A 19,866-nucleotide genomic window follows, 5' to 3' on the forward strand; every position below is an offset into this window, starting at 1 on the left:
TGGTTTAGGTTAACTCATCTTATCTCTAATTGGTTTAGGTCAACTCATCTTATCTCTAATTGGTTTAGGTCAACTCATCTTATCTCTGATGGTTTAGGTCAACTTAGCTTATCTCTGATTGGTTTAGGTCAAGTCATCTTATCTCTGATAGGTTTAGGTCTACTCATATTATCTCTAATTGGTTTACATCACCTCATCTTATCTCTGATTGGTTTAGGTCAACTCATCTTATCTCTAATTGGTTTAGGTCAACTCATCTTATCTCTTATTGGTTTAGGTCAACTCATTTTATCTTTGATTGGTTTAGATCAACTCATCTTATCTCCTAATGGTTTAGGTTGACTCATTTTATCTCTTATTGGTTTGGGTCAATTCATATTATCTCTGATTGGTTTAGGTCAACTGATCTTATCTCTGATTGGTTTAGGTCAACTCATCTTATCTCTGGTCCACTCATCTTATCTCTAATTGGTTTAGGTCAACTCATCTTATCTCTGATTGGTTTAGGTCAGCTCATCTTATCTCTGATTGGTTTAGGTCAATAAATCTTATCTCTTATTGGTTTAGGTCAGCTCATCTTATCTCTGATTGGTTTAGGTCAACACATCTTATCTCTTATTGGTTTAGGTCAGATCATCTTATCTCTTATTGGTTTTAGGTCTACACATCTTATCTCTTATTTGCTTAGGTTAACCTCATTTTTAAAATGCTTGAAATTCTTGTTCATTCAAAATAAACATTTGTTTGAAGTTATAAGGATGAAAAGGATGAAAAGCATGAACATCTAAACCTGTTTCAGGTTCATGGTTTATAACTTCAAAAAGATGTTTAAACTTGGATTTAAAGTTTGATTCGTCCTTTCAGTTCTCTGGAACTATTTAACCAGCGAACCAAACAGAAACTAAAATTCATAGAGTCTTTTTCTTTTTCAAAAATATGTATTGGCCAGTTAAAGAAATGAACAAACATTATTGCACCGGATTAACTTGCAAGATTATTGTTTTATATTTATCAGAAAGAATAAGTTTTTTCTTTCTTAAAATATCTAAAGTTAGTAATGGATTGGAATGGGGGAGGGTGGAGGGGGGGTTGAATAAAATTATGCAGAAAAATAACTAAAATGAAGAAAATCAGTCAGAAACTGCTCTGTTAACTTATACAAGTACTAACTGCACCTCTCCTGAAGTAGTGGATTATGACGATTTCGAAACTGTGGCATTTGTCTGAAGCGATTCAGATTTTATTTTCTTTAAAGGGAGTGTTCGCGAAAAATGAAAGGGGGTATAGGCTTAATGCGATAAAAAAGCGCTTTTGATCGCCACTAATCTTACTTTTATCTGTTGCGTCTATAAGGAGAAAATTGTTAAAGACGTCTCATACCGAATAACATGGCGTCCATACAAATTGAGAAAATTGCAACATACGACTTAGACAGTAAAAAAATCAATTTAATTTCAAACAAATCATTCAGATATTTCAACCTAAAGTCATCGATTATCTTTCGCCACATTTATATATAGTTGATTTTTCATAATATGTTTTAATTGTTATGATCTGAGAGTTACTTATAAAAACGTTTATTCCTGTTTCGAAGATTTTTGGTAATGAAGACGACATTTTCATATTTTCCAGGAATGCTCGAAAACAAGTTGTAAGCTAAATATTATTTCAAAAAAAAAATCAAAACTAATATGAAATATCAAATATATACAAATGTGGCGAAAGATAATCGATGACTATAGGTTTGTGAACCATATCCCATAAACTACCCTGTCTTAAAAGTCGTCTTTGACAAACTACACCTCCGTCAAACCTTCGTCCACTTTCTGCTCCAAACCAAATACTGTTCAAGGTTTCTGCATAAACGTAAACAAAATCCTCGTGCAACAATAAGATTTAAATTCGTAAAAAATAGAAACAATTTACGCTTAAAATTCAGTGAATCATTTTGCAAACTAATAGTGAATTAATTTTTTACCAAATGAATATTTTTTTTCAGAAATTGAATAGTTTAGACTCCGATTCCAACCACTATTCCCGTACTATACGACAATAGATCGTAAGTTCATGTTTGATTCACAATAGTACCCATTTAAAATATTTCATTTATTAATTCCCATCAGTACCTTAAAATATTTCTTGGTCGATTCACAACAGAACCTTTCCTTTAAAATTCCTATTTATCAGTTTCAATAAACATTTAATTAGTTGTAATCAAATAGTTACATTTTATTAACAATTATTATTCACATTTGTTCGTCAATCAAATAGTTACATTTTATTAACAATTATTATTCACATTTGTTCGTCAATAACAATCTGTATTTTGTAGGAAACCTCGTTACTGAAATATATTTTCACCAGAAGTTATCGTCTACGTATATGTGTGGGACTCCGCCTAGAGTTTGTAATTCTTGAGAAGCGCCTTTACTTTGGAGAATATATATCCCGTTCTTACTTTTATTCTCCTACCTCCTGCTTCGAGTTGCATTGCTTTAGCTCCTATTTATCTCCATTTCGAGCCTATATCCTTTTGTTTGGTTCACAAGGTTGTAATATCTGAATGATTTGTTTGATATTGATTTGACTTTTTTACGGTCTAAGTCGTATGTTCCAACTTCCTCATTTTGTATGGGCGCTACGCTCTTCGGTATGAGATGTCTTTAACAATTTTCTCCTTATAGACGCAACAGATAGAAGTAAGATTAGTAGCGATAAAAAGCGCTTCTTTATCGCATTAAGCCTATACCCCCTTTCATTTTTCGCGAACACTCCCTTTAAAAGCAAATTAACATCAATTCATCAGCGTCGATTTCAGGAACAGATTTGGAAGACATTAAGTTAAAAAAATATTTCATTTTTGCATAATTAAGGATTCTCAATAAAAATAAAGATATTAGTAGAATTAAATCTTTTTAAACGTTGAAACATGAGAATATTTTCCTCAGTATTGATCAGATAAAGGTTTTAATTGTATCGTTGTAAATAAGGAATTGTCATCTTTATGCAGAGGGTTTCTTGAAATAACGCTTTTAGCTTAAAAAAAGGCTTTCTACTCGCAGTGCAGTGTTCTTTAAACTTGATGCAAAGCATGTTTATTTAACCCTTAAGTTAAACTAACTTCACATTAAAAGTTTGTCAAGATCAAAGTAAATTCAAGATTTGAAAGATTTAAATTTGATGCACTTATCTCAACTTTTCTTAAATGTCACATAAACAATCTCAAAATTAGATGAGAATACTTTTCAGAGTAAAGAATAGAAAATATTAAAATAATAATAAAGTAATTACATCCCAATATACATTATCTTTTTTCTTAAATACTTGAAAGTAAAATAGTTAATTGCAGGATAAAACTTGTACATATATGATATATATGTTCATCATATGTCATCTACATTGGCAAGCGATTATATCAATACAATGAAGACGAATTTATTATTTAAGTTTTGATTGTTAACATGCTTTTTTCGATTTACAAGTTTACAAGTAATAAAATAGAAGCTTTTTCATTGATAAATTCTCTTGACTTCCATGTTTTTGTGTATCCATACTGTTTAACAGCTTAATTAAATGAAAATTGAATTCGCAAGTCGTCTTCATTGTATTGATATAATCGCCTACCACTGTAGATGACAATTGATGAACATCTGTATTATATATGTAAGTTTTATCCTACAATTCAGGTATTGCACTTTCAAGTATTTAAGCAAAGTAAGAGAGAGTCAACGTTCTTTAGCATTGATCGTTAAAAAGGACAGATTATTATCGAGGTCAGATCGTCGATGAGGTCTGATCGTTAACGAGGACTGATCGTTAACGAGGGCTGATCGTTAACGAGGACAGATCGTTACCGAGGTCAAATCGTTGACGAGGACTGATCGTTGACGAGAACTGATTGTTGACTAGGACTGATTGTTGACAAGGACTGATCGTTGACGAGGACTGATCGTTGACGAGGACTGATCTTTAACAAGAACTGATCGATGACGAGGACTGTTCCTGAACAAGGACTGATCTTTAACAAGGACTGATCGTTAACAAGGACTGATCGTTAACAAGGACTGATCGTTGACGAGGACTGATCGTTGACGAGGACTGATCTTTAACAAGGACTGATCGTTAACAAGGACTGATCGTTGACGAGGACTGATCGTTGACGAGGACTGATCGCTAACAAGAACTGATCGTTAACAAGAACTGATCGTTAACAAGGACTGATCGTTAACAAGGACTGATCGTTAACAAGGACTGATCGATGACGAGGACTGATCCTTAACAAGGACTCTGCAGTCGTTAACAACAACTTTTCGTTAACGACCTGAACACCTTTATTGATCTTTTTTAAAACAAAATCTTAATCTTATTTTTTAAAACTCGATAACATTGCACGAGATTATTGAAATATTCAAATCGAAAAAAATGAATCAGATTTCGGGTACATTAAAGTATTTTTTCACCAGAGCCCGAAACTGAAGAGAGAGTATCGTAATGAAACCCAGTATCGAAAGCCAGGTTTCATGAATGGGATAAGGCAATTTTGTAGATACCAATATTCTTTTAAGCACATTTTTTATTTTATATGGTTTCTTTACGTTTTCTTTTTGTTTTCTGAGTTCTTAGATTAAAATCTTCGTGAATGTAAAGACCCCAAAAAGGAAAACTTAGGAATTTCGATACTCACTTAAATTTTCGGACATTTTTACATTTGCACGACTTGAAATTTAAACTGTAGTTTTATACAAAACCAAATTATGAAAAATATGCACACATTTCACAATTTCTTTTCCAGGGGGTTTCGCAAAAAATGTTTTTAGATCAATTTATTTTGACACTTTGTCTTGGAATAAAAGCATTCTTGAAACTGAAAAAGGTATCAACCAAGCTCGTTGCAAAATTTGCAGGTATCATGAAAATATAAAGATAGATATCCTAATTTGCGAGTATTAAGTGCTAAAAAATGGTGGTCAACTGCCAATTACGATACAGCTTGTAAATAAATCTTGAAAAGTGCATACCGTGTGCAATTGAAAATTGCAGCAGAGTTCAGGTGATTAAAGAAAATTTTACGTTTTAACCCCTTTACTCGTATATGATTACTGAGGAATGCGTATTGTTTAGTATTCAGTTTATTAAAGATTACAGGTTTGATAGTGCAGGTCACGTAAACTAAGTTAAACATTTAATGGTTTAAGACCCAGGGTTGATTGCTCTACTCTTTGTACTCGGTGGCTCTAGGGATAGTGGTAGTAGCAGGGTACCCGGAGTAGTGGAACCTGGAGAACAAGTAGAACCAAGAGAACTAGTGAAACCTAGAGAACTAGCAGAACCTGGAGAACTAGTGGAAATAAGAGAGCTAGTTGAATCTGTAGAACTAGTAGAACTTAGAGAACTAGTGGAAACAGGAGAACTAATTGAACCTAGAGAACTAGTGGAACCTAGAGAACTAGTTGAAACAGGAGAACTAGTTGAACCTGGAGAATTAGTGGAAACAGGAGAACTAGTTGAACCTGTAGACCTAGTGGAACCTAAAGAACTAGAGGAACCTAGAGAACTAGTTGACCTGGAGAACTAGTGGAAACAGGAGAACTAGTTGAACCTGTAGAAGTAGTGGAAAATAAAGAACTAGTGGAACCTGTAGAAGTAGAAGAACATAAAGAACTAGTGGAAACAGGAGAACTAGTTGAACCTGGAGAACTAGTGGAAACAGGAGAACTAATTGAACCTAGAGAACTAGTTGAACCTGGAGAACTAGTGGAAACAGGAGAACTAATTGAACCTGGAGAACTAGTGGAACCTAGAGAACTAGTTGAAACAGGAGAACTAGTTGAACCTGTAGAAGTAGTGGAACCTAAAGAACTAGAGGAACCTAGAGAACTAGTTGAACCTGGAGAACTAGTGAAAACAGGAGAACTAGTTGAACCTGTAGAAGTAGTGGAACATAAAGAACTAGTGGACACAGGAGAATTAGTTGAACCTGGAGAACTAGTAGAACATAGAGAACTAGTGGAAACAGGAGAACTAGTTGAATCTGTAGAACTAGTGGAACCTAGAGAACTAGTAGAAACAGGAGAACTAATTGAATCTGTAGAACTAGTGGAACCTAGAGAACTAGTTGAAACAGGAGAACAAGTAGAACCTGTAGAAGCAGTGGAACCTAAAGAACTAGAGGAACCTAGAGAACTAGTTGAACCTGGAGAACTAGTGGAAACAGGAGAACTAGTTGAACCTGTAGAAGTAGTGGAACATAAAGAACTAGTGGAACCTAGAGAACTAGTTGAACCTGGAGAACTAAGGAAATCTGGAGAACAAGTGGAACCTGAATAACTAGTGCAACCTGGAGAACTAGTGGAACCTGGAGAACTAGTGGAACCTGGAGAACTAGTTGAACCTGGAGAGCTTGTGGAACTTGGAGAACCAAGAGATGTCGGATAACTGATGAATCCTGGAAAAATAATGAAAGATTTATATTTTTGTACTGGAACCTTAAAAACTATTGATAGATCTAATTTTTTAAATAGTTATTTTTGGAATGTCGAATGTTTTTCTTAAATTTACACATTTTTAACTCAAGAAAAAAGTACTTATAGATAATTTAATGCTCCTTTTTAATCTAAAAATGTTGGACATAGTAGAATAGGGCAAAAAAGGTATAAATGGCTACAGGAAGGAGGAATTAGGATAAAAACTGGGTAAAGTTGGAACCCGGTATGCTAAACGCTCATGTTTTTCGTCCAAACCATAAACGAGAAACAAAACCCAGCAAAAAGATTGAAAGCTCCAAATATGGTTTCATAAAATTCTTATCATGGAGCAGGACTAGGTTTATGGATGGGTGGGGTTTACAAGTGATTGGGTAAAAGGGGAGGGGGGGGGGGGGGTTGAAGAAAGTTTAAAGGATTAAAGAGAGAGAAAAGGAAGGGTACACAATTATTTAAAGGAAGGGTAAGCGTAATTTTAAGTGACAATTAATTGATAATTTCAAAATTTACAACGTTTCCCTTTCAAAGCTTTGTCTGATCAAGTATGAATTAGATATCAATGTTTATATTTTTGATACCTGATTATTTTCAACTACAATTATTTTTTCTACAAAAGCAACAAACGTATATGAATTACTAGAATCAATTTAAAAAAAGAAAACGAAAGAAAACATCTTTCACAATAGTGAACCAATAAAAGTTATAAGGGTATATAAGGGTATATAAGGGTATATAAGGGTATATAAGGGTATATAAGGGTATATAAGGGTACCGATGTATATCGGGGATTTTCATCTTTGTATGAAGCTTCACATACGCTTACAGTTTCTTAAAGTTAAGTTTAGAAAACTAAATCAAACCATGGCTGGAAACTTTAGAAAGGGTTACCTGACTGTTTAATCCTAATATCCAATGCGGACACTTTTAATTTCTTGCTAAATCCACTCTTTTTGGATAAAGTACAAAAAATCAAAACCTAGTTTTTAAAACTTAGAGAGTCTCTCCCGTTTCTGTAAATTAATCTTATTCTTAAATGGCGTGCAAAATTTCAAATTTCCCGGCGTCTGATATGCGACTCTAATTGGTTGAATTTTATACACTTTTCAGGATACAAGTACAAGATTAGGTTAGTCTTGAGATTAAGAAAAAGAGAGGATCAAGCATTGATCTCGATATTATTTATTCACCATTCTACAGTTCCCAGCTACGGTTTGACAAAAAGGGTTTAATAAACATAAACCTAGAAACTGAATCAATAATTTGAATAAGGTTCTAATGAATGATGAATTGATTTAATTATGTAGGTTTTGATGAATATTTATGTAGGTATGGTTTGGATGGTTCCTACTGTTAGGAAGTGTATACGGAGCACCTGAGATCTGGCCTCCTAACGGGAAACTAAAACCAAACAACTATATTCCTCCAACTACAACTCCTTTGCCAAAAATAGGTAAAAAATGTTCTTTACAACAAACATTTAACGCATATGGTTATGACTACTAACTTTAGTCATTTGTGCAATGCTTTCCCTGGTTCTACACACCACCCTACCCTATCTTTATTACTTTATTTGACCTAGCTTACCCTACTTACAGTCTCATTTACTCTAATTTTCCCTACCCAAACTATGTATATCGTATACCCTACCCAAACTATGTATATTGTACCCTACCCAAACTATGTATATTGTACCTTACCCAAACTATGTGTATTGTACCCTACCCAAACTATGTATATTGTACCCTACCCAAACTATGTATGATGTACCCTACCCAAACTATGTATATTGTACCCTACCCAAACTATGTATATTGCACTCTACTCAAACTATGTAAATTGTACCCTACCCAAACTATGTATGATTTACCCTACCCAAACTATGTATATTGTATCCTACCCAAACTATGTGTATTGTACCCTACCCAAAATACGTATGATGTATACTGCACCGATGCATTTAAAAAGTGAATTTGCAGTTGTTGCATTATAGTAACCAGCATATATGTTAGCAGGGTGAAGATCTGTAAGGGGGTTTGCACTGTATTTAGCCCCGAACCGTTTGCATTTTACTGCATTTTTGATTATAGTAATTTGAGAAGGTCCCTCCTACTAAAATACAAGGCTGCAAAGTCCAAACCCATTAATCATGCGTAATATTTAATTATAGCTAGGCAGGAAACTTGTAATTATCTGTATTCAAACCAATACAATTTAAATATCTACTTTAAATTCACGGTGCTCCGCGCAGAGGCGTATTCAGAGGGGGGGGGCTATTGATTTCAGGGGGTTTTCATGCCCCAACTGGTGCTGAGCCCCATCCCTGGAAAGAAAAAAAATTAAGCCCGCCCCTGGACAAATTCCTGAATACGCCCCTGGCTCCGCGCATCTTAAAATAATTCTTTCCCTGATTCTAAATTAGTTCTCCAAGCATCGATTGGGCGACGCGAATGGAGAAATACCAGCGCGGCAGCACAATGTGTATGAATTCGAACCACATTTTTTCTTTTATCCGAGCCTCATTATAATCAGCATCATTGTTAAATCGTCTAAAACACAGAAATCTTAAATTTGAAAACTTTTTTTATGTTACTATAGTGTGCTTTATCATTATTCCTCACTTCATCGTGAATTTCATAATGACGTGACGTGCTATAAAGTAATCATCGTGCTTAAATGTTAAATTAGCTGTACATAATAGCACGTGTGCAGGTGCTATAAAGTTTTGATTTGGTTCTCGGATTTTCTCCAAAAAAATTAGGATATTTTTAAAATATTTTTTTTTTTCAATTAAAATGAAAATAAAATTGAAATTGACTTTATATTTTGACTTCTGCTTTATTTCAAAGCTTATTTGATCTAGAAACAGCCATTGAAATAAGACATGAGTACACAAACGTTTCATAAAATTACCTATAGCACTATTATTTTGGCACGACATGCTATAAAGTTTTTGGACTCAAATTTTCTCTATATCTCGAAGGTATTCGCCTTTTTAGATTATATTTTGTCCCTTGCTAAAGCTCGGGACAACATAAAAACCTTGAAACTTCTTGATAAAGAGAAAATTTCTGTCCAAAAACTTTATAAACACTGCGAATAAAAAAGACAGCATTATAAATAGTTATTAAAGAGTCTTTCTTTGCCATACGCTAGAATTTTCTAATCCCTATATCTGTCCAACCTGTTGGCCTAAACCTTTGATATTTCAAACTTAGATTATTTGATCAAACATAATTCATAGTTTGAAATATCTAAGGTCTGCCAAATTGGGTTGAAAAGATATTGGGATTAGAAAATCAGAGTTTGTGGCAAAGGCTCAACTCCTTTGAATATTTTGATTATTCTCGAAAGAGACCAGTTCTAAAAGAAAGGTAACGAATGTAGAAATTTGCAAGGCTTGAGAAAAATGATGGATTTTATACAAACCTAAATTTGAATCGGCTACACCTAAACCTACACCTAAACCTAAACCTACACCTAAACCTACACCTAAACCTAAACCTAAACCTAAACCTAAACCTACACCTAAACCTAAACCTACACCTAAACCTACACCTAAACCTACACCTAAACCTAAACCTTGATAAAAAGTTGTTTTTAAACTTTACGACCAATAATCAATTTATTGGTGTTGGAAATAATCTTTTCCTTTTGACCTTTGTCAAATTTTCTTTTTGCGATTTGGATAACTATCCACTGTTAAAGGTTTATTGAGCAAAAACTAGAACGCAGTTTGCACGCACACTTATATGATACAAACAGAGTAGTTCATACAAGGGGCTCGGGACAACATTCTTACGCAATTACGCAACACATTCTGTTACCAGGCAGTTTATCAAAATATGCTGTTACCAGGCAGTTTATTAAAATACATTGTACAGGTCGCAATTTATCAAAATACGCAGATTACCAGGAATTTTATCAAAATACACGGTTACGTGGTAGTTTATCAAAATACGCTGTTACCAGGCAGTTTATTAAAATACACTGTTTCTGGCAGTTTATCAAAATACGCTGTTTCCAGGCAATTTATTAAAGTACGCTGTTACCAGGCCGCAATTTATCAAAATACGCTGTTACCAGGCATTTTATCAAAATACGCTGTTACCAAGAAGTTTATCAAAATACGCTGTTACTAGGCAGTTTATCAAAATATGCTGTTACAAGGAAGTTTATCAAAATACGCTGTTACCAGACGGTTTATCAAAATACGCTGTTACTAAGCAGTTTATTAAAATAGATTGTACAGGTCGCAATTTATCAAAAATCGCAGATTACCAGGAAGTTTATCAAAATACACTGTTATCTGGCAGTTTATCAAAATACGCTGTTACCAGGCAGTTTATTAAAATACACTGTTTCTGGCAGTTTATCAAAATAGGCTGTTTCCAGGCAATTTATTAAAGTACGCTGTTACCAGGCCGCAATTTATCAAAATACGCTGTTACCAGGCAGTTTATCAAAATACGCTGTTACCAGGCAGTTTATCAAAATATGCTGTTACCAGGCAGTTTATCAAAATACGCTGTTACCAGGCAGTTTATCAAAATACGCTATTACCAGGCAGTTTATCAAAATATGCTGTTACCAAGAAGTTTATCTAAATACGCTGTTACCAGACGGTTTATCAAAATACGTTGTTACCTGCCAGTTTACCAAAATACGCTAATACTAGGCAGTTTATTAAAATACATTGTAACCAGGCCGCAATTTATCAAAATACGCTGTTACCAGGAAGTTTATCAAAATACGCTGTTACTAGGCAGTTTATCAAAATATGCTGGGAACACAGCTGACAGACTAACACAGACTGCGCATGAGACTCTATCTTGATAGGCTAAGCAGGCCTATAGTGTCTAGGCACGCCAGCCTACAGTTCCACAAAAGGTTTTTTGACTGCCATCTAATGGCCACTTTTTGCATACAATACCCATTCAGGGGTTAAGTTTTACAATTTTGTAAAGAAATAGTCTAACTTTTAACATAAAACATAAAATTGTTGAATTTAGTCTATTTTTGAATTGAAGGTTTTGTATTTCATATATAAAGGGTCCTTAAATATCCCTAAATCCAGATGTCTGTTGATTGTTCGTTTACAGTACTTGTACAATAGAACCTGCAGTGGAAAATATTGCATCTTTACTCTGGCTGGGAACTATTGTGTTGGATACTTATAATCTCGATGGCTTGATCTCGATATCTACAGTTGGCACTTTTAATTTGAGAATCAATGCTTTATCTCTTCATTTCAATTATTCCTTCAGGGTACAATATAACGCTGCGGATATCAAATAAAGATTAAATTATTCTGCAGATTAACAAAAGATCAAGATCAAGCGTTGATCTTGATTCGCACTGAATAGCCATCAAAACAAGGTGGAAATGTCTGTTAAGGGACTGTGACCCAATACGAGATATTGTGGTAAAAAGTACAAAATAATCAGTAAATTTGCCAAACTAATGCAGTAAACTAATATGCCAGGGCATAACAATCTACTCCACCACTTTGAAGGGTGTGATGATCAGCCCCAAACCCCAAGCATGTAAGCTTTCTCCTGTGAAATCTGAAGATATCAGAGAAAGTCTAGACCTCATCCCTACCCTCAGTTATATGTCTCATCAAAATAAGGAAATGTTTCAGGAAGTAAAAAGAGATAAAAATATTGGCAATTGTGTAAAGACTGGGACCATTTGTGAGATGTACGGGTCCCTGTATCTAAGGACACCCATATGTGGCTGCCAAGGTTCCATTGGCAGAGATATCCTTTTGCGTCTGTGCCGCTCCCGTTATAATCTGTGGATCTATTCGCTACGCCGACCATGATAGCCTGGTTACAACAGTTCATCCTGAAATCATTCCTTGCTCAGATCAATTCCTTATAATAGTTGAAACCACGAAGCATGTCTGGGTCACCATTACTAGGAGAGTTGAACAGATAGCTATTCCAAGCTATATGAAATCCTCCCACCAGAAAATCCTGAACTCACTGTCATGGAGGAATGTGCTAGCGGCTCATCTAATATGCTGGGAAATGTCTTCAACTTGGACCACATGATCAGTGATGTTCAAACCAAAGGATCAGAATTTTTTAACGATCTGAACCCATTAGGACTTGTCTCAAGTGAATTCAGGAGTCAAGGTGTTTATATTGATTAGTCTCGCAATAGAGTATCTCGCAATTCTGATATCCTGTGCTGTGGCTATCCTAATATTATGTCTAATGCCCACCATCGAAGCTATCATCAACGGAATCACGTTGGACTGGGCCAGCAGGCTTCGGAACCATAAGAAACCAGAAGCAGAGGTCATGAGACTGGGAGCACTGATGACAAATGAAGAGGCAGTATGATTGAAAATAAGCGATAAATTAACCCTTTTCTTCAACCACCCCCCCCCCCCCCCCATTTGTAATAAATATTGGGTACATCTATTAACTTTAACTTATAATATATAAACATCAAATATACAAGTTGATATAGAGACTCCTTACAGTTTACTGCAAGAGAGTAATCGTTCCCTGTTTTGATAAACAAGTTGAGGATCGTGTTCTAGTTGAGACATTGATAGTTTAAGAGATCGATCCCAGTGGTAGTGGCAATGATAGTTCACGGGATTGAAGCTGTGTGGATTGTGTACTAGTTGAGACATTGATCGATTAAGAGCTTGTGTCCCTGTTGACATTGATAGCTGACTCTCATTTAAACATAGGAGCTGAGATCGTGTACAGTGGTTTGGCATTGATAATTACAAACGTACACAGATCGCAACCAGTGGTAGTGGTGTTGATAGTTCACAGGATTGTAGCCGTGTGTTGACATTGATAGTCAAGAGAATCTGAGTTGTACCTAAATAGATACGTGTTAGAGAAACTGTTATAGAGTAGGACATTTACTACAGATACACACTTATACATATCAGTGTTCGGTAGAGAGGATAGTGTTTGATAGCTTTATGTGTCGATAAATACATATTTAGACCTAACAGGGTTTGGTAGAGAGGATAGAGTTTGATAACATGTGTGTGGATAAATATACACTTAAAGAGACATATTGGAGTATGCATTTAAAACGAACATGATTAATTATTTACCATGTGTGTCCAACCTTCCCCATCTTCACACTGAGTTATGAATATTAATTCTTATGCATAATCCTCCCGACTATGGCAATAGTTGTGCATTTTCTCAAAGGCTAGTTTTTTAATGATTAACATTTAAATACATTTTAATTACTAATTAATGTAATATTTTTAGCAAAATTTGCTCAAACTTTTCTAAAAATTAATAAAAAGTTTTTGTTTATGTTAACCCTATCCAAAATGTGTACATGAATTTTTTTAATCTTCGTGACAGAAGCAAATCTTAAATAGGAATATAATAATTGTAGTGAATATTTGCTAATTATCTTTTTTACATATCATAATCCGAGTTCGTTTCCCTTTTTTGACAAAAAACTTTTCTGTTTTTCTTTATAAATGGTTTGTTCTCTTTGGACCGGGTTTGGAATATCTTCAACACCGAATTTCAAGTACAGTTAAACCCTAAATAAGCCATACATCGAAAGAATTTATCAAATGTCGTATTCTTCCCATTCTGATATTAAGTTTTTAAATAAAATGATAATATGGAGCTCTTTAAAACTGTTCCCGCATATTCATGACTTTTTATTTATTTTCGCAAATACTGAGATTATCATAATTATATAAAACCCATTGAAAAATTGTAAAGACGACATTTGATAAGTTCTTTCGATGTATGGCTAACTTAGGGCTTAACTGTAGTATATACCCATCCCCGGACAATATAGTTTTAATCTTTTTTTCTTACTTTAACTCCTTTAGCTTTTCTTTTTAATCCACAGAGAAATGAAATAAAACCTAAATCCAGAAATCATTTATTTTTTATTTTTTATTTTTTTTTTAGAATATAAAGAGGAGGATGTAGAGACTTGCAAACAGGTTTATAACAATGTTTGTAAACAAATTCTAGTCAAGGAAATTAATCCAAGGTAAGAATTATTTTCAAAATTTTAGTTTGGGAAACTCAAGGAAGATATATCAGGAACTTGTATACCATTGTTTACAAAAATGTACTGCAGTTTCTGGTAGGATTGTAAACAAACTCAGTGCTATTCAGACTTAAGCTAGGAATATGCAAGAGAACCCTAATATCCTTGTTAAGGCAAGGAATATGCAAGAGAACCCTAATATCCTTGTTAAGGCAAGGAATATGCAAGGGAACCCTTATATCCTTGTTAAGGCAAGGAATATGCAAGGGAACCTTTATATCCTTGTTAAGGCAAGGACTATGCAAGGGAATCGTTATATTCTTGTTAAGGCAAGGAATATGCAAGGGAACCCGTATATCCTTGTTCAGGCAAGGAATATACAAGGGAACCCTTATATCCTTGGTAAGTCAAGGAATATACAAGGGAACCCTATATCCTTTTTAAGGCACGGGTAAGGAAACCCTTATATCCTTGTTAAGGCAAGGAATATACAAGGGAACCCTTATATCCTTATTAAGGCAAGGAATATGCAAGGGAACCCTTATACCCTTGTTAAGCAAAGGACTATGCAAGGGAACCCTTATATCCTTGTTAAGGCAAGGAATATACAAGGGAACCCTATATCCTTGTTAAGGCAAGGGATATGCAAGGAAACCCTTATGTCCTTGTTAAGGCAAGAAATATGCAAGAGAACCCTTATATCCTTGTTAAGGCAAGGTATATGAAAGGAAACCCTTATAGCCTTGTTAAGGCAAGAAATATGAAAGGAAACCTTTATATCCTTGTTAAGGCTATAGGAATATACAAAGGAACCCGTATATCCTTGTTAAGGCAAGAAATATGCAGGGGAAGTCTTATATCCTTGTTAAGGCAAGGAATATACAAGGGAACCCTATATCCTTGTTAAGACAAGAAATATGAAAGGAAACCCTTATATCCTTGTTAAGACAAGGAATATACGAGGTAACCCTATATCCTTGTTAAGGCAAGGAATATACAAGGGAACCCTTATATCCTTGTTAAGGCAAGGAATATGCAAGGAACTCTTATATCCTTGTTATGTGGATCACTGTTGTGAATCTATGAATGGAGATTTACTTTAAACTACGTTTACAGTCCCTGATAATGATAAATTTTGCATGTTAAACATTTTATCACGACTACAAGTCGTTTTTTTTTTTTAGGGATCCATTGGTAAATATTATTTGGTCGCTAAATTAATTTATCTATCTATTTCAGTTGTAAAATTAAAGCTGAGTTGCTCCAGAACTGTTCTCAGAGTAAACCAGAAATAGAATACAGGAGAAAACTTGAACACTTACCTTGATACAATCTTTGATATAGTTTTTGATACACGATACACCCTTCATTGATACAAATTCAACCGTTATGGGGACAGATACAACCTTTTATGGATACAGATACAACCTTCATGTATATAGATAAATTCTTGATGGATACAAATATAGAAAAAAATTAAACAAAAACTTTCAAAATGTTGATATTTTTGCATTTTTATATTTAGTTTATTTATTTACTTATTATATTAATTTTTGTTTACATCATGAAATAAGAGAGAATTTAATAAACCTTACAAAAAGTTCTGAATTAGTACAAAATACAAATTTGCTTATGCACCTCAGGGTTGGGATTTCGTTTCTGTAATTAGCCTTGCATCTGTAAAACTCGATGTTTGTGGTGTAAACTTTTAAATTGCAGGATTTAAGTATTTGAAGGATTTACGGGAACTTCACCCTAAACAAATTAAGAAATGAGTGAAGAAATGAGTGACTGTGTCCGGTGACCGACTAAGCGCGATAAACAGATAAAAAATCCCAAAGTTTTGACTTCTATGATCAAACATAATTCAACGTTTTAACTTTAAATGTTTAACTTTCTATAGTTTTAAAAGTAAAATTTCAAGTTTTGAATCCAGGGAGAAATGTGATGTATCCTACTTCCCTAAATGTAAACCTGTATTCGAATCTCCCACAAGGTAATACACCTGGTTAAGTTCAATTAACATTTTTATCAAGTTTTTCAAATAGAAGACGACTTTTAGTGCATAATAAAGCTTTTTTGTCTCAATAGCATAAGAAATACGCCTACCTATCGCCTACCTACCACCTACCTACCACATACCAACCACCTACCTACCGCCTACCTACCGCCTACCTACCACCTACCTTGTTACCACCTACCACCTACCTACCACCTACCTACCGACTACAAATGATCGTTTTCAAAAACGATTGTTCTTCGTTTTCTAACAGTTCAAAACGAGTGGGTTGTTTTAAAAACGATCGTTTTTTTGAGAAAACGAAACGATCGTTTTTTAAAAATGATCGTTTAACGAAGCAAAAAACGATCGTTAAACGATCGTTTTCAAAAACGATTACCAACCCTACCACCTACCTACCGCCTATCTATGGAAACAATTCTTTTTCCTCTTCAAACAAATGAAATGTGAAAAAGTAAATAATGCGAAACAATTTTTGAATAAAGTTTAAATTTTCTCCAAGTTTATGTATAAATATGAATATATGGTTGAATTTATGGGCTCAGGCAACCATATAATTGCATTCAAAATTCACATTTAAGATATATTGAAGGCAGTTAAACAAAGTTTAGATATGAACAAAACAGTGAACAGCAGCTCTCAGTCATTCTTGGTGGGTTTATATTTCTAAAGTTTATAATTATAAACACTTGAGTTTTGAGATTATTCTATCTATCTTAACCCAACCTAACGTAGCCTGGAAAAAAAACTTTACTTAAAAAGACGGTTTTGATCCATGAACGTATTTTTTTTTTTGTCTAAAATAGCATTGTTTGCCTTATATTGTTGTGATATTAAATTATTTAAAGTCTAGTTTATTCTTACGCCAAGGTTTGAGAAATTTAGTTTGATATTAGAACTTTAAAACTTATTGTTTATCTCAGTATGCCTTGATAAAGTGGAGTCATGATTATCTTTAATTTGACATGACCAACGTTTTGACACATAATTTACTTTCCAACCTGTATTAAAGACAATACATAACAGTTTTAAAAATTGGTAAAACATCTTTATATTTAAATATGTGAACAATCCCTTTATTTTGTTTCAGAGAGAAGTGTGAGGATGTTTATGAACCTAAATGTGAACGGGGTTTCCAGATCAAATATAAGACTGAGTGTAGTTATGAACAGGTATATCTCTGAGTATAGCTATGAACAGGAATATCTCTGAGTGCAGTTATGAACAGGTATATCTCTGAGTGTAGTTATGAACAGGTATATCTCTGAGTATAGTTATGAACAGGTATATCTCTGAGTGTAGTTATGAACAGGTCTATCTCTGAGTGTAGTTATGAACAGGTATATCTCTGAGTGTAGTTATGAACAGGTCGATCTCTGAGTGTAGTTATGAACAGGTATATCTCTGAGTGTAGTTATGAACAGGTCGATGTCTGAGTGTAGTTATGAGCAGGTATATCTCTGAGTGTAGTTATGAACACGTATATCTCTGAGTGTAGTTATGAGCAGGTATATCTCTGAATATAGTTATGAACAGGTATATCTCTGAGTTTAGTTATGAGCAGGTATATCTCTGAGTGTAGTCATGAATAGGTATATCTATATAATATGTATATATATATATATATATGTTAGCTAAAGCTGGTCAAACGGCTTGACCAAATTGGCTATTTTTTAGGAAAACTATGAGTGCCCTGGGGGTAACGTTGGCTAAAAAAAAATTCAAATTTGCATTATCTTTTGCTTATTCAATTGTATTTCTCTAAAGAATCCATAAACGGTAAGCTTCTCATGTATACAAAATGACACACATGTTAATGTACATTCCTTTATCTAGGATTGTAAGGACAGTACATGTAATGAAGTGGGACCAAACTGTAAACAAGTTCCAGTCAAACGTCCTGTACATACCTGTACACGAGAACCTAGGAGAATATGTACACAGGTATATTTTTGTTTTATAGTCTTCTATTGCAGATGACAATTAAATGCATCTCTGCTAAATTTTGTCAATTGTAATTACTAATTAATATGCAAGTTTCAATTTTAAAAAGGAATCCGTTCATGGAATCTACCGATGAAAGCTTGATTGATCGAGTCTTTGCCACAAAATTTGAATTTCTAATTCCTAGAGACCTTAGAGATTTTAAACCATGAATTCTGTTTTCTTAAATATTTTAAGCTTGAAATATATCAAAGGTTTACACCATCAGGTTACAAGATTAGAAAATTTGAGTTTGTGGCCTGAACGAAAATCTTTAAAAAAGGATTTTTGTTGCCGAATTTATAATTTGAATTCATATTGTTTTATGTATTTGTTTGATATTAAGGTACTTTCCTTATTTGCAATAATACCTGATTCTTTTTAATATACGAGACATTGATAACATTGATATAATATGTATTGTTTACTCCAAGGTTCCTTTGCCCTCGATCCATAAATGTGAACCAGCAGGAGTAGAATGCCGCCAGGTAAAAGTGGAGGTGGAGAAGGACTGCAGGAAGGAGGAGGAGGAGGAGAAGAACTGTATCAAGGAGATTGAAGTAGAGAAGGAGATCTGTCAGAGAGAACCAAGTAAAGTTTGTGAGACAAAAAAGGTTCGAGTTGCAGTGATAAAACCTCTAGGTCCAACCGTTCCAGTTTCTCCGTTCACCACGAGCCCTCCGTCTACCCGGGCACCCGGAGAACAGGGTTCAAGCCCAGACTCGGATACGGAGAAGGACGGATTAAATATAAACTCTAGTCTTGATTTCTCTAAAAGTTTCTCCAGTGTTTAGATTAGATTGATATTTTATATTTTGTTCAATACTTCTAACACAAAAGAAATCTGCTAAATTAACACATTTTTCCTTAATTGACAAATTCCTCCATAAAAAAGTAGAATCTTAATTTGTTTAAGTTTGTTTAAAACCCAACTTTTTTTAAGCGCTAGTTTTCTCAGATTCATTATTTACTATTTCATGTTTAAAGGGACTGTGAGCGTAATTTCAAATAATTTCATGCGTGGATGCCAATGCCCGATTTACAACGTTACGGTACGGTACGGTACGGTACGGTACGGTACTGTAATGAAGTATGAATTAGATATCAAGATTTTTGTTTCTCTAACTGGTGTATTTTCATTTGTGATTTCTCTGCAAAAGAAACTTGCTCATGTATTGCTTATATGAAGCAATAGAGACATTCCTAAACATAAACGCTACTAGAGTCACAAAACTACATTATCTTCGACATTTTTGACCAGATTAAGGTTCCAAGGATACCGTTGTAAATCGGGCATTGCTATCTTTGCATGAAGGGTCACTTGAAATTACGCTCATAGACCATGCAATAGAACCTTCTTCGCTTGAAAATTAA

The 19,866-nt window shown here is 34.2% G+C and overlaps 1 protein-coding gene and 1 long non-coding RNA gene across 2 annotated transcripts in view; both read left to right on the forward strand.

Annotated features, from left to right (window-relative positions):
- LOC111701324 (uncharacterized) overlaps nucleotides 1-19,540 on the forward strand; it is a 22,744-nt gene extending 3,204 nt beyond the window's left edge. Inside the window, exons 2-8 of the mRNA XM_023472566.1 lie at nucleotides 7,809-7,932; nucleotides 14,405-14,489; nucleotides 15,729-15,791; nucleotides 16,426-16,485; nucleotides 17,600-17,681; nucleotides 18,346-18,453; nucleotides 18,927-19,540. Coding sequence (XP_023328334.1) covers nucleotides 7,809-7,932; nucleotides 14,405-14,489; nucleotides 15,729-15,791; nucleotides 16,426-16,485; nucleotides 17,600-17,681; nucleotides 18,346-18,453; nucleotides 18,927-19,286 — 882 coding nt within the window. The 3' untranslated portion in view covers nucleotides 19,287-19,540. The remainder of the gene's footprint in view (nucleotides 1-7,808; nucleotides 7,933-14,404; nucleotides 14,490-15,728; nucleotides 15,792-16,425; nucleotides 16,486-17,599; nucleotides 17,682-18,345; nucleotides 18,454-18,926) is intronic.
- On the forward strand, nucleotides 1,754-2,383 carry LOC111701325 (uncharacterized). The gene is made up of 2 exons (XR_002765176.1): nucleotides 1,754-2,059; nucleotides 2,333-2,383. It is a non-coding gene; the product is annotated as an uncharacterized LOC111701325 (long non-coding RNA).
- Nucleotides 19,541-19,866: the final 326 nt, after the last annotated feature.

This window comes from Eurytemora carolleeae, unplaced genomic scaffold (genome assembly GCF_000591075.1).
Source record: "Eurytemora carolleeae unplaced genomic scaffold, Eaff_2.0 scaffold455, whole genome shotgun sequence".
Classification (NCBI taxonomy): Eukaryota; Metazoa; Arthropoda; class Copepoda; order Calanoida; family Temoridae; genus Eurytemora; species Eurytemora carolleeae.